We start from the raw sequence: 13,247 nt of genomic DNA on the forward strand, positions 1-13,247 counted from the left end.
GCGATGATGAGTAAAACCTTGAAGTAAATAACATCTTACCCTGAATATCTGTGACCTTTACTCCAACTCTTTAGGCCTTAGAAACAAAGGAAATGGTGGTTCTGCCATTGACAGAAATGGAAGTCATCAGGGGAAAGGTGATAGATGAATTGCTTTAAAATAGCAAATTTTGGGGGCGCCTGGGTGGCTCAATCGGTCATGATCCCAGGGTCCTGAGATCAAGCCCTGCATCGGGCTCCCTGCCCGGCGGGAAGCCTGCTTCTCCCTCTCCCACTCCCCCTGCTTATATTCCCTCTCTCGCTGTCTCTGTCAAATAAATAAATAAAATCTTAAAAAAATAATAAAATAAATAAAAAGCAAATTTTTAGGGGGAAGGGGCAGACGGAGAGGATCTTTTTCTTTTTAAGATTTTATTTATTTTAGAGAGAGTGAGCGAGTGGGGGGAGGGGCAGAGGGAGAAGGAGAGAGAGAGAATCTCCAGCAGACTCCTTGCTGAGCGCAGAGCCCAACATGGGGCTTGATCTCACTACCCGTGAGATCATGACTCATGAGATCATCTGACCCAAAACCAAGAGTCAGAGGCTTAACCGACTGAGCCACCCAGGCACCCCAGATGGAGAGAGAGAATCTTAAGTAGGCTCCACGCCCAACACAGAGCCTGAGATCGTGACCCGAGCTGAAATCAAGAGTCGGATGCTTAACTGACTGAGCCACCCAGGCACCCTTAAAAGAGCAAAATTTTTTTTAAGATTTTATTTATTTATTTGACAGAGAGAGACACAGCGAGAGAGGGAACACAAGCTGGGGGAGTGGGAGAGGGAGAAGCAGGCTTCCCGTGGAGCAGGGAGCCTGATGCGGGGCTCGATCCCAGCATCCTGGGATCATGACCTGAGCCAAAGGCAGACGCTTAACGACTGAGCCACCCAGGCGCCCCAAAATAGCAAATTTTAAGTGAAAGCGGAATGATCCAGAGATTAAGGGGAAGGTGGGGGCTAAAGCTGTGGGTTCGGGAGTCATCTGTATGAATGCCTGAACTTGAACAATGCAGGGACCAAAGTGTAAAGGGAGATCTAAGAATGGAGCCTTAAGATACACCCACCCTTGAAGTCAAGAAAATGAAGATGGGGTGAATAGTCAAGAGTACAAGAGAGTTCAGCATCATAAAAACAATAGAAAAAGTTTTACAAAAGATGGGAGGCACACTGTCATATTCCCAAACTTGGATTGCCCTTACCCCATTCAGTTCCTACAAGCCAGGTCCTGCCCATCTCTTCCCCTCTCCCCAGTGAGCATCATCCGTCTGCTCCTTTGCTTCCTGTGCTGGGGGCCCCAGGGTCTGTCTGATTCTTCCTCCATCACTGTCGCCACAGGCGGCGGTGCCGAGAGCCGACCAGTCCTTCGCTACAGCAAGGAGCAGAGGCCAACCACGCTGCCCATCCAGCCCTTCGTGTTCCAGCACCACTTCCCGAAGCAGTTGGCCAAGGCCCGCGCCCTCCACAGCCTTTCCCAGCTCTACAGCCTCTCTGGCTGCAGCCGTGCACAGCAGCCTGCCCCTCTGGCTGCCCCCACTGCTCCAGTCCCAGCCTTAGCTCCCTCAGGGGAGTCACAGGCACCCACCAACAGAGGGGCCAGGAAAGCTGGGCCTGAGCCAGAAACCTCACGGCCGTCACCCCTGGGTAGCTACTCCCCGATCCGCAGTGCTGGCCCCTTTGGGCCCAGCACCGACTCCTCTGCTTCCACGTCGTGCTCCCCTCCTCCAGAGCAGGCCACAGCCACAGAAAGCCCACCCCCATGGAGCCACTCCTGTCCTCCCGTTGCCCGGCCTGCCACCTTCCAGCAGCCACAGAAGGGGGATCAGAAGATACTGACCTTGGCTGAGTACCGTCTCCATGGAACAGGAAGCTTGCCTCCTCTGGGCTCCTGGAGATCTAGCCTCAGTCGAGCAGAAAGTCTAGCCCGGGGAGGTGGTGAGGGCAGCATGGCCTCCAGGCCCAGTAACGGTATGAGCTTTACCCTCCACCGCAAGTATTTCTACCCGACCCCCCCCCACCCCGCCTTTGGATGCTTTCTTATACTCCAACCTGGGGTAAGGGGTTAAATGTTTACATCTCCTTCCCCAGCACCTACGGATAATATCCAAGCACTCCCAGCCCTCATATTGTATATGACCGCACTGGGTGGATGTGAAATGCTGTCTCCTGCTAACTCTTGCCCGTCTCTTCTGCTCATCTGTTCTGCTTTCAGCCAACCACCTATCCCCTCAAGCACTCAAGTGGCGGGAATACAGGAGGAAGAACCCACTAGGGCCACCTGGATTGTCAGGGAGCCTAGACCGAAGGCCACAGGAAGCTCGGCTGGCCCGAAGGAACCCCATCTTTGAGTTCCCTGGCTCCTTCAGTGCTGCTGGCCATCTGAACTGCCGGCCGAATGGTGTGTGGGCCGGGTGCCCAGTGGACCCAGGGCAGGCTCTACCGCAGCTGGGCAGGGCTGGAGAAGGGGCAGGCCCACAGGAACGAGTCCCAGAGGGTATGAGGCACAGAACTGAGCTGCAGCTCTTGGAAGGAGAGTTGCTTGAGATTGATTTTTCTCTTCTTTCCAGGTCAAATAGTGAAGCCATTACCACTGACCTGCCCTGACTTCCAAGACCCCTTTTCCTTGACTGAGAAGCCTCCAGCTGAGTTTTGTCTGTCCCCAGATGGCAACTCAGAGGCCATTTCCATTGACCTGCTTCAGAAAAAAGGTGAATGTTACCCCCAGCTCAGGCCAGGAATTCTGTTGTCGGTACCTATTTGTGCCTGTTGCCCTACTGTCTAGCCCTCCTAGAACTCCAAGTGCTAGGAAGGAATCAGCACAGGAATTGGGGCACGAGGTAGCAGTCCGTGCATCGTGTAGGACAAGTGTGCCTGAATGCACAAGGATCATTTATCAGATGCTTAAGAATCAGGCTTCGGTCTCTTACCTCAGGGAGCTAAGTAGAGTGAGGGAGACTGCCATGCCATAAATAAATGGCCGTGTGCTCTAATGGGGGGACTCCCAAGTACAACAGGGCCTAACAGCTTGGGTAAGCATGATGGTAACATCTACTAAGATGTTGAGCAAATAAGGGACCACTGGACCAAGAGAGAGCTGTTTCAGTGAGATGATGGGGAAAGAGTTGAGCATCATTGTGGGCTGAAGGGAAGGAGCTGTGGGGAGGGAGAAGGATGAAGCTGAAGTTCCCTGTAGAGGCAGAGTGGGGGGTTCAAAGCTGGGAAAAGGGAAGAACCTTGAGCAAGATGGAAAGAGAGTGAGGGGGGCGGGAAGGAGGGTAGACAGAATGTAGTTATGTCTTTTGGATGGACAGGGAAGTTGAATTGATGACCAGTGGCCTCGGTTCGAGGTCGAACCAAGGGCTTGAGAAGAGGGGTAAAGATTTGGCAATGTGAGAGCATAGCAGAGGACACTGCAAGGCACACGTCAAAGAGGTGCCCTTGTCGGTCACTGTTGTGAGTGGCCCTGGACTTTGTCCAGCAGCCAGTAGCCTGGTTTCTCAGAGCGGAGAAGATGGATAGTTAGCTCGATCCAGGACTGGAGTAAGAGGGTCTTGAAGATAAAATCGCTGAGATGCGTCCACTGGCGGTGACAACAGGGCTTGAGGACTGGGCAAAAACAGGGAGGGGTCAGGGCCTGGTCCTCAGTAAGACTGACACCCATGTGCAGGGACAGAGAGAGAGCGTGGACGCCCCTCCCTCTCTCCACTGAGGGCTCAGTTTCAGCTGAGTTGCCCAGGGACTTGCTAAGGAACCCATCACATGGAATTCTTACTTGCAGGGCTGGTGAAGGCAGTTAACACTGCCGTGGACCTCATTGTGGCCCATTTTGGCACAAGCCGGGATCCTGGGGTGAAGGTAGGCAAAAAACTGGGGCGAGCTGAACTCTGCCCTGCTAACCCTCACCCATTCTATGCTGCCGCCTTCTCCTGCTCTCTTGCACCTAGAACCCAGAATTGGGTACTTCGGGATGGGGATCACAAGAGAAGCATGCTGAGGCCTAAGAGAGTCAGAGAAGACCAAGGTCGGGCTTCCAGTGATTCCCTGTTCTTCTCTACTGCATCCACAGGCAAAGCTCGGGAATAGTTCTGTGAGCCCCAATGTGGGCCACCTGGTTCTGAAGTACTTGTGCCCCGCAGTCCAGGCTGTGCTGGAGGATGGGCTCAAGGCCTTCGTGCTAGATGTCATCATTGGGCAACGTAAGAACATGCCGTGGAGTGTGGTTGAGGCTTCTACACAGCTAGGTAAGTGCTGGGCGACAAGATGAGGACCCCAGGCTGAGATTCGGATTCGGGAGACTGGGCATGTGACTGCTGACTCTGGCTTCCTCTCAGGCCCGTCCACCAAGGTCCTGCACGGCCTCTACAACAAGGTCAGCCAATTCCCGGAGCTCACCAGTCACACCATGCGTTTCAACGCCTTCATTCTCGGCCTGCTCAAGTGAGTGTGTGGGGCAACAAGAGCGGCAAATCACAGCCCTCTCCCCTGGGCTCTGCCACTTCTGTGGAACCAACTCCCTAGACTGAGACAGGCCAAGGGGGATCTGCAGGCTCTATGGCCAGGGCCCAGGCTCACTTTCTCCCCATCTAGCTACAGCGTCTCTCAGTAGGTCTCTGGTTTCCCACCACACCCACAACCTCTGGCACTGATCACCAACACGGTCTTTGGCTTTTATAAATCCATAATCTGGCCTATTTGGAAATTAATCTGGTTCTCTGGATATTGTAAACCTTGATCCCCTCAATTCCAGCACTACTTCCAAATCCTGCCTGACCATAAGTCCCCCTTGAGATCCACATCATAGTATCCTTCTTTCTCAAGTTATGGGCCTGGGTCATCCCCTTTGGGATGTGTACCCTGTACTCTCACTCAGTAGCTGCCATGACTTCGGGGGCCTAGGCAAGCCAACTCCATTCTAGAGGGAAGTCACTGGCTTGTGAATTACATGTTAACCCCCTCCCATCATCCCCCACTGACTTTCCAGAACTATTTTACGTGAAATGAACCAGGTAGCATTCCTGCCATAGAAGGGAGATATTCACCTATACCTCTGCCCTATGTCTGACCCCCTGTCTGTCTCCTTTGTACTTTATCATCTGGCTATCTCCACACAAGATTCAACTCTCTCTGTTTCCCTACAGCATCCGGTCCCTGGAGTTCTGGTTTAATCACCTCTATAACCACGAAGGTAATGCCCGGAACACTGCAAAGAGAGCTTGCAAACTCAATATAGGCCAGACCTCAGAGGCTCAGAAGAGGGAGGCACGGCTCTTTACAGATGGTAGAGGTGGGGAGGGGGACCACCCAAGCTTTCGTCTTCAGAGCCTGGGCTTCCAGCCCAGTCTGTCCCCAGCTTCTACTTGTGTTAGAGCCTTGGAGTCAGCAGGATACCCGGGCAGTCTGGAAGCGAGGGTGACCAGGAACCCCCACAGCTCTCCTGTGAACTTGCGGCCGCCACTTACGGCCGCGGAGGTCACGACCTGCACAAGCGTCCGGCGGCCTCTTTGGCCCTGGCGTGCACCCAAGGGCATAGTGCCCAGCCCATGCGGTGTACGCAGCGGCTCTGCCGGGGCCGCTTCTCGGAGGGCCCTGCCCCCAGGCCAGGCTCTGCTTCTCTGTGGGCCTCAGGCCCTCCCTCTTGCTCCCCCAGATATCATCCAGACCCACTACCAGCCGTGGGGCTTCCTGAGTGCAGCGCATACCGTGTGCCCCGGCCTCTTCGAGGAGCTGCTGCTGCTGCTGCAGCCCCTGGCCCTGCTGCCCTTCAGCCTCGACTTGCTGTTCCAGCACCGGCTCCTGCAAAGCGGGCAGCAGCAGCGGCAGCACAAGGAACTGCTGCGGGTGTCCCAGGACCTGCTGCTGTCCGCCCACTCGACGCTGCAGCTGGCCCGGGCCAGGGGCCGGGAGGGGCCCGGAGACATGGACAGGGCGGTCCAGGGGGAGCGGGTGAAGGGTGTGGGCGCCCCCGAAGGCGGAGAAGACGAGGAGGAAGAGGAGACAGAAGAGGTGGCAGAGGCAGCGGGGGGCTCAGGACGTGGCAGGTGGGCCCGAGGCGGGCAGGCTGGCTGGTGGTACCAGCTCATGCAGAGCTCCCAGGTCTATATCGACGGCTCAGCTGAGGGCTCTAGGTTCCCCCGTGGTGGCAGCAATAGCAGCAGTGAGAAAAAGAAAGGGGCAGGAGGCGGGGGACCACCCCCCCGAGAGGGAGTAGTCGAGGGGGCAGAGGCCTGTCCTGCCCCTGAGGAGACCCTTGGCCGGGACAGGGGCTGGCCCTTCTGGATGGGGAGCCCCCCTGATTCTGTACTGGCTGAGCTGAGGCGCAGCCGGGAGAGGGAGGGGTCCACTGCCCCCCCAGCAGAAAATGAGGAAGGAGCCTCAGAGCCTTCACCCGGGGGCATCAAGTGGGGACACCTCTTTGGCTCCCGAAAGGCTCAGCGGGAGACCCGGCCCACAAACAGGTGAGAGGCAGCCCATGGTGTAGACACGGGGATTTGGGGAGCCTATCTAAGCCAGAGCACAGACAGAGCCGGAGCCCCGGCTGCTCTCCCCTAGGCTACCGTCCGACTGGCTGAGCCTGGACAAGTCCATGTTCCAACTAGTGGCACAGACGGTGGGTGCCCGCCGAGAGCCAGAGCCCAAGGAGAGCCTGCAGGAGCCACACTCTCCAGTCTTGCCCTCCAAGCCTCCATGGTAAGCCCTGGAAGATAGCACTGGGGGGCTGGGTTTGGCTTTGGGTGGGGTTTCTCTGACCTCCATTTGTTGTTTCCCCAGCGAGGTGAAGGCACTGTGTCATCATCTGGCCACAGGCCCCGGACAGCTGAGCTTCCGCAAGGGCGATATCCTACGGGTGCTGGGGCCAGCTGGAGGAGACTGGCTGCGCTGCAGCCGTGGCCCTGACACCGGCCTGGTGCCTCTGGCCTATGTGACCTTGACCCCATCTCCAAGTCCAACCCCCGGAAGCAGCCAAAACTGAGGCCCTGTGCATGCTGGTGGCCTCAGGGACCCTCATAACCCCTGTGTCAGAGCCTGAGAGCCCTTCCCAAGCCCTCTGGCTTGGCCACAGAGAATAGACTGAGAGCTGGGGGCCATACATCCCTGTGCTCAGTATTAATTACTCCCCATTAACTGTCCCAGTGACCTCATCCAGACCTCCACCCAGGAAAGGAGGGAAGGGATGCAGCACTGGGCTGCCAGGATTTCCCCGGCCCACGTGGGCCAGCCCTTCCATAGGTACAGATAAGCACATCCCTATGGAGGGAGGTGATCAGAGGCCCATTTGCAGGGTTCCCTAGGCCAGGTGGTGAGGAGGAGAGGTGACAGTATTGGGGCCAGCTCCCTAAGCCCCCAAATGTAAATAGGCTGTGGCCAGTGCCTGGTGGTCAGAAGAGGGATGAGGAGCCCAGGCTTGTTTATGTATTTATTTATTTATTTATTACACCTATTAATAAAAAAGGTGCTCGGCCTCCAAACCATTTCTCTTTGTGCCTCCCCCCACCCCCCTCGGGCCCACCTCTCTTCCTTCCAAAAGGCTGAGAATGGAAGACAGAGAAGAGAGAACTTGAAGTCCAGGTACCTATCTATACCAGGAGCTGCTTCTGGAGGGTGGTGAGGCCCAGTGCATCATGGGTGAGATGCCCATAGGTGTGCCCGAACTGGAACTTATATCCTGTATGGACAACAGAATCTGTCACTTGTAGCCAGTGGCAAGGAGAGCCATTTATTTCTCAGCCAGTGCCTAAGCCCTCCAAAATCTGGTCCCAACTTCCCACTGTGAGCTACCTCCATATCCTTTTCTGCCCAGTGAGAAAGCCAAACCACATGATCCAAGGCCCCCCCCTCCCCCAGCCACTTCCACCCATTCCACACACACACACACACAAATATTCCAGTCCCCTCTGGGGCTATCCTCACCTGGCACATAGCCCCCATAATTAGGTAAAAGGCACAGGTTCTGAGGATAGGTCCTAGAAAGTGGAGGGAGATGTTTGGGATCCTTCTGGGGTCTGCTCCCTGAGTACATCTGTCCAAATTCCTGCAGTGCCCGGTTGGTGAGCACAGGAAAGCTGGAGCCGAAGAGGAAGCGGGCACGGGGCACGTAACCAGTGAAGCCTGGGGGGGATACTGAGTCAGGACATCCTGGGAGCCTCCCCATGCCTTTGGTCATTAGCCACTTCCTCTCACCTGGCATGAAGAACTTGCGAGGATCTCTGTCATCCATGGAATAGGGGGAAGCCTTGTGAGGAGAAGGTGGCAGAGAAAAAGTAAGGCTATCCCGTTCAGCCCCTGTGCTCCAACAGAAGCTCCCCGGGGGGTGGAGCCAGCGGTCAAGCCCACATCCCCGGCACCCATAGCCATGCTAGTCATGGCTGCCCCGCCTAGGCCCGGCCACACAGAGGTCAGGCTCCCCACTCCCAAGCCCCCCGGGCCCCCTCCAGCCTTCTTGGTCTCACTTGTTCTGCCTCTTGCCCCAGCTCTGGCTCCTTTGCCTCCAGCTCTGGCTCTGGCTTTGGCTTTTCGTCTTTCTCATCTTTTTTACCCTTGGCCTCCTTTGGCAGCTCTTGACCCCCTTGTCCCACAGACCACTGAGTGAAATCATTCAGAGCCTCAGCCCAGACCCGGCTGCAGTTCTTGGCAAAGATGAACTGTGCCTGGGGTACAAAACCTGGGTGGGAGGGGGCAAGAAAGATCTCAGTTAGTGTTTGGGGCACATGTTCTGGGTTGGGGACACCTGTTCAGACTGTCCGTACGTACCTGTGTACCCAGGAATCATGCTGGAGCTGAGCCTTTCATGCCTCTGCCTGACAGGCAGGCTTCCCCTGGGAACCTCAGGAGATGCCGGAGGCCTGATGGGAGGCAGAAGTGTGCGATGGGTGGGGGGCCAGGCTAGGCCAGGAAACCCTCGAAGCAGCTCACCGGTCATCTGCCCATAGGTCTGGCCCATGCTGAAGCGAAGTAGTGGGCAGTGTCCAGTGTACCTGTAAGCACAGGACTCACCCTCTCACCTCTAGACTCCCCCACCACCCGCAGAGATAGAAACAGAGACCTCTGAAGCCCTGAGTTTTTTTTCTGGATTCGGCTGCGTGTGTCTTTGGAGCAGGCATTTCTCAGTTCTCTCTGGGTTTTCAACCCTTCCCCTCTGCTATTACCCTGTTACCATGGAGAAGACAACACAAAGCTTTGTGACAGGCCCAGCTACCACTATCCCCTTGCTCTTCCTTTTCCATCCAACACCATGAATATCTCAGCCTTGGGCCTACCATACCAGTTTGTCTATTGGCCCCCAAGTCCTGCGTGGCACAACTCCCATGTCCTTATAGCCCTATTCCCAGAAGCAAGCAGGGGTGTGCCCTGGGTAGAAGTCTTACCCTGGGATATAATGAGGGTTCTGAGGGTTCAGCCCTGGTATGAAGGTGCTGGCCATAGTCATGGGAATCCAGGCAGTTCCTTTTGTTTCCCTTGGAGCCGAAGCTTTAGGCTTTGTACTGTGTCCAGGGTGGTGGGGCGGGGCCAGAGGCAGGAGGCAGGGCCAAGGGAGGAGAGAGGGGAGGAGGTACTAGGGAGGTAACTGCCAGGGCCAAGGCCAGGAGCTCACTGGTTGGTCTACTCCAGAACAAATGCAGTCCACCGTGTGGAGGTAGGGAAAAAGTCTGAGTGTGGCCTCCCTGTTCCAGGGAGCAAAGGAAGCCCTAAGGTGGGAGGTGAGAGAACAAAAACTGTGAGGTCCATTCAGCTCTGTCTTAAAGAGGACCACCCTTCCTTCTTAAACCCCCTGCCTGAAGACATGTGGGTGCTACTCTTTGTGAGTGTTGACTGAAAGTGATGGAATGCCTGGGAAAAGAGGGTCTCTAAGGGGATCCCAGAAGGGAGGTGACAGGGAGAAAAAGGAACCTAGAGACCTCTAAGCAGTGACATTAAGTTTCTTTTCAATCATTTTACTTTGACAAGAATTATTTATTGAATATCCACCATCATCTGGATTATCATTCAACAAATAATGCCATGCTCTGCTAGGCATATTCTGTAGTCAGAAAAGCTAAGCTCCATATGACTTCGGGCAAGTCATTGAGTATCTCTGAACCTTTTACAAAATGTAGATACCAGGACTCACCCTGCTACTGTTGTGAGGCTCGAATTAATATATACAAATGTGTTTTGTACCAGCAAAGACCATGAAGTCAGAAAGAGGGGGTGGAGGGGAAAGATCATGGGCCTGAGGTCACACTATCATGGGCTCCTACTAGCTTGTGGCCACGAGCCATCCTTAACCTTGTCTGAGCAGGTGACTTAACTTCTGCTGAACATGAATTCCCTAAACCCAAATGTGAAAGTTAAAATAACCTAATCTACCAGGGTGCTGTTAAGATAAAGTCAGTGTGGGAAAGAATTTACCCCAGCACCTGGCACTCAGCTACTAAAAATTTTCTTCCCTATTGTCTAATATTTTCTCTAAGCTTCTAACTCACATAGGAGACCTGCAACTGGTTAGTAAATTCAGTGGATATGGGTTTTTCTACTCTGGGAGTTCAAGGAAAGGAAATATGATGGTAATGTTGGGTTTTAAGACTAGGGGACAAATTAGAATTTGTTAAGAAATTCAGAGGGTGCCTGGCTGGCTCAATTGGTAGAGCATGCAACTCTTGATCTAAGGGTTGTGAGTTCAAGCCCCACACTGGCTGCAGAGCTTATTTATAAAAGAAAGAAAGGGAATAAAGTAAGAAAAAAAGAAAGAAAGATGAGAGAGAGAAAGAAAAAAGAGGAAGGAAGGGAGGGAGGAAGGAAGGAAGGGGAAAAAAAAGAAAAAAGAATTCAGATTCTAAGAGCAGAGAAGTATGGACCAGAAAGAAGAGCTCTCAGAGACGGGGGAGCATGACTGGAAACTCAGCTCTGGGGCTGGGTCAGGGTAAGGCCAGTCCACCTTTCCAGGAGGCAGAACCTCTGCTCTTCTCCCCACCCGAGTGTGACATGCCCAGGCTAACCAAGCACGCGTCCCTAACTTGTGGATTGCACAGGAGTGCTGGGCCCCAAGGAATACATTTCACGTTTCTCACTGTTCTGCCAAGGATGGCCTTGGCATGTAGCATTTAGAGCTAGGGTTGTAGACTTGGCTCACTGTTAAGGAAATATGCTAGATGGGGATGGGAACAGAGGGGAGAAGCCAGAAAAGCAGCAGTGTGGCAAGGTTAACAACCTAGACTTTTGGATTCTGTAACAAACACTATTGGTTGCACACTGAATACCCATTCCCCTACCCCCATCTCCCTTCTTCCTAACAGAACCTTAATTTTGTTCTGTGGAGCAGCCAAGAGCTTCAGGGAAGCTTGGAGCCAGCCCTGGGAATGAGTCTTGGTTAGTCTAAGCCCATTGTAGTGGTCCTATTCCCCCTTGTCAGTGATTAGTGAGGCACGGGCTTATGGCATTCTGGACAATAAAAGGGAAGTCAGCCAGGATAAGAGACGGTCCTAAGAAAAGTAAGCAACTTAAAATGCTCTTTAAAAAGATGCATGACAGGGGTGCCTGGGTGGCTCAGTCGGTTAAGGGTCTGCCTTTGGCTCAGATCATGATCCCAGGGTCCTGGGATCGAGCCCTGCATTGGGCTCCCTGCTCTGCGGGGAGCCTGCTTCTCCCTCTCCCACTCCCCCTGCTTGTGTTTCCTCTCTCGCTGTCTCTCTCTCTCTCTCTCTGTCAAATAAATAAAATCTTAAAAAAATAAAAAGATGCATGACAGAAAAAAAAGATGCATGACAGGGATGCCTGCGTGGCTCAGTCGGTTAAGCATCCAACTCTTGATTTCAGCTCAGGTCATGATCTCAGGGTCGAGATCAAGTCCTGCATCTGGCTAGAAGTGGAACCTGCTTAAGATTCTCTCTCCCTCTCCTGCCCCTCACCCCCCTCAAATAAATAAATCTTCTTTTAAAATGCATGACAAATGAGAGAGAGAGAGATGGACAAGAAGGAAAGATGTCCTTTCCTGTCTTTAGAAGTTCTATGGACATGATGACAGAACTCTGGTAGGCATCATGAAACCTTGTGGGAAGCTAGGCTAACCTGGGGACAGAGCCTGAATACAGCAAGGATGGATAGGAGAGTAGAAAGGCCTGGGTCCTTGATGAACTACTGAGCTAACCAACCTTTTTATATGAAATAATTTCATTATTGTTAAAGCCAATTTAAGTTTTCTTTTACTTGGAGCCCAAGGCATTGTAACATAAAAATAAAAACAAACAACAACAACAAAAACTAGTTCACCTCCTAGCTTCCCTGGAGATACAGACGTTGGCCAAATTCATCTCATTGAGCCTCAGTCTCTTAGCCATAAAATGAAGACACTAATGTTACTACTCCATTGAGTAGGACAAAGTAGTAGCACAAGATGATTCATAAAGAGCCACTCACCCCAGTGTCTAGCTGATGTTAAGTGCTAACTAAATAGCAATTCCTAGTGTTTGGTTGGAATTTGCTGGGAATGGGAGAAAGGAAAAGAGCTGAGGACAGTAAGAGGTTGGGGGTTCAGGTGAAAGCAGTGAAGCTGAGAGACTGAAAGGTCAGCATGTGAAGGTGGGGTGCAGATTAGAAGGGAGAGGCTCGTACAAATTCTGCAGGACCAACAATGGCAGTTGGAATCAGTGTGTGAATTACTACAAATTAGGAAAGAGGTTACAGTGAGTCTTACATTTGTGTTTGTGAAGAAACAGTCCACTCCTCTTGGTGAATAGCCTGTTACTACTGTTTCCATCTGTGTAAACAATATTTCTAAGTCCCTGAAGATCGGAAAGGTGTTCTAACCTGGGAAGGAAGTGAAAGAACTAGCTGAGGGGCCCACAGGACTGCTCACTGCCTCTGTGCCCCCAATTCCAGGGGACGGTCGTCTGGCAACCAAACCCCAGCGTGCTCCTGGTGGGAGCTGCACAGCCAGTGCTGGTGGACAGAAGGTTTCATTGGGATCACACCCACTCACAAAACGAGGGTCCAGTTAGGAAAGAGCCACGTCAGTGCCCTGCCCGTTCCACACAGCCTGTTCGGTCTCTGAAACAGCAGTCTATAACTTGTGTCGTTCCGCCTTTGATCCTGACCAGGAATTGCTGTAAAATTTCACATAAGTACAAATATCAAATCATTATGTTGTACACCTGAAATTAATGTTATATGTCAACTATACCTCAGTTTTTAAAAATCTTACCAAAAAAAGTTTCAGATGGATCCCAGATCAGTCATTTGATT

General features: G+C 53.0%; 2 protein-coding genes across 10 annotated transcripts in view; one reads left to right on the forward strand and one right to left on the reverse strand.

The window, feature by feature from the left end:
• RUSC2 (RUN and SH3 domain containing 2) overlaps nt 1-7,498 on the forward strand; it is a 70,296-nt gene extending 62,798 nt beyond the window's left edge. For all 6 annotated transcript variants that reach the window (XM_081803129.1, XM_031018345.2, XM_081803131.1 and 3 more), the window contains 10 exons: nt 1,371-2,000; nt 2,245-2,430; nt 2,600-2,740; nt 3,811-3,887; nt 4,099-4,273; nt 4,364-4,469; nt 5,171-5,217; nt 5,680-6,487; nt 6,582-6,719; nt 6,801-7,498. In XM_081803129.1, coding sequence (XP_081659255.1) covers nt 1,371-2,000; nt 2,245-2,430; nt 2,600-2,740; nt 3,811-3,887; nt 4,099-4,273; nt 4,364-4,469; nt 5,171-5,217; nt 5,680-6,487; nt 6,582-6,719; nt 6,801-7,002 — 2,510 coding nt within the window. In that variant the 3' untranslated portion in view covers nt 7,003-7,498. The remainder of the gene's footprint in view (nt 1-1,370; nt 2,001-2,244; nt 2,431-2,599; nt 2,741-3,810; nt 3,888-4,098; nt 4,274-4,363; nt 4,470-5,170; nt 5,218-5,679; nt 6,488-6,581; nt 6,720-6,800) is intronic.
• On the reverse strand, nt 7,435-13,187 carry CIMIP2B (ciliary microtubule inner protein 2B). 4 transcript variants are annotated; one of them, XM_081803134.1, is made up of 6 exons: nt 12,985-13,187; nt 8,781-9,004; nt 8,480-8,691; nt 8,211-8,262; nt 7,941-8,138; nt 7,435-7,695 (listed from the first exon to the last, which is right to left on the reverse strand). In XM_081803134.1, the coding sequence occupies exons 2-6, from the start codon at nt 8,968-8,970 to the stop codon at nt 7,607-7,609; spliced, it is 741 nt and encodes a 246-aa protein (XP_081659260.1). In that variant the 5' UTR covers nt 8,971-9,004; nt 12,985-13,187; the 3' UTR covers nt 7,435-7,606. The 4 variants fall into 4 exon arrangements, with proteins under 4 accessions (XP_081659260.1, XP_030874208.1, XP_030874209.1 ...); XM_031018348.2 differs by lacking the exon at nt 12,985-13,187 and adding an exon at nt 9,395-11,539 and having other exon boundaries at nt 8,781-8,872; XM_031018349.2 differs by lacking the exon at nt 12,985-13,187 and adding an exon at nt 9,395-11,539 and having other exon boundaries at nt 7,941-7,993.
• Between the last annotated feature and the right edge of the window lie 60 nt (nt 13,188-13,247).

Source organism: Leptonychotes weddellii, chromosome 14 (genome assembly GCF_054177405.1).
Source record: "Leptonychotes weddellii isolate Sample4059 chromosome 14, ASM5417740v2, whole genome shotgun sequence".
Lineage (NCBI taxonomy): Eukaryota > Metazoa > Chordata > Mammalia > Carnivora > Phocidae > Leptonychotes > Leptonychotes weddellii.

Coding starts and splice junctions, on each gene's coding strand:
- CIMIP2B (XM_006747471.3), bottom strand. CDS start 9,456: ATGACTATGGCCAGCACCTTCATACCAGGGCTGAACCCTCAGAACCCT. Junction 8,263..8,479: donor TGGGGCAAGAGGCAGAACAA/GTGAGACCAAGA, acceptor TCTCCTCACAAG/GCTTCCCCCTATTCCATGGA. Junction 7,696..7,940: donor TTATGGGGGCTATGTGCCAG/GTGAGGATAGCC, acceptor TTGTCCATACAG/GATATAAGTTCCAGTTCGGG.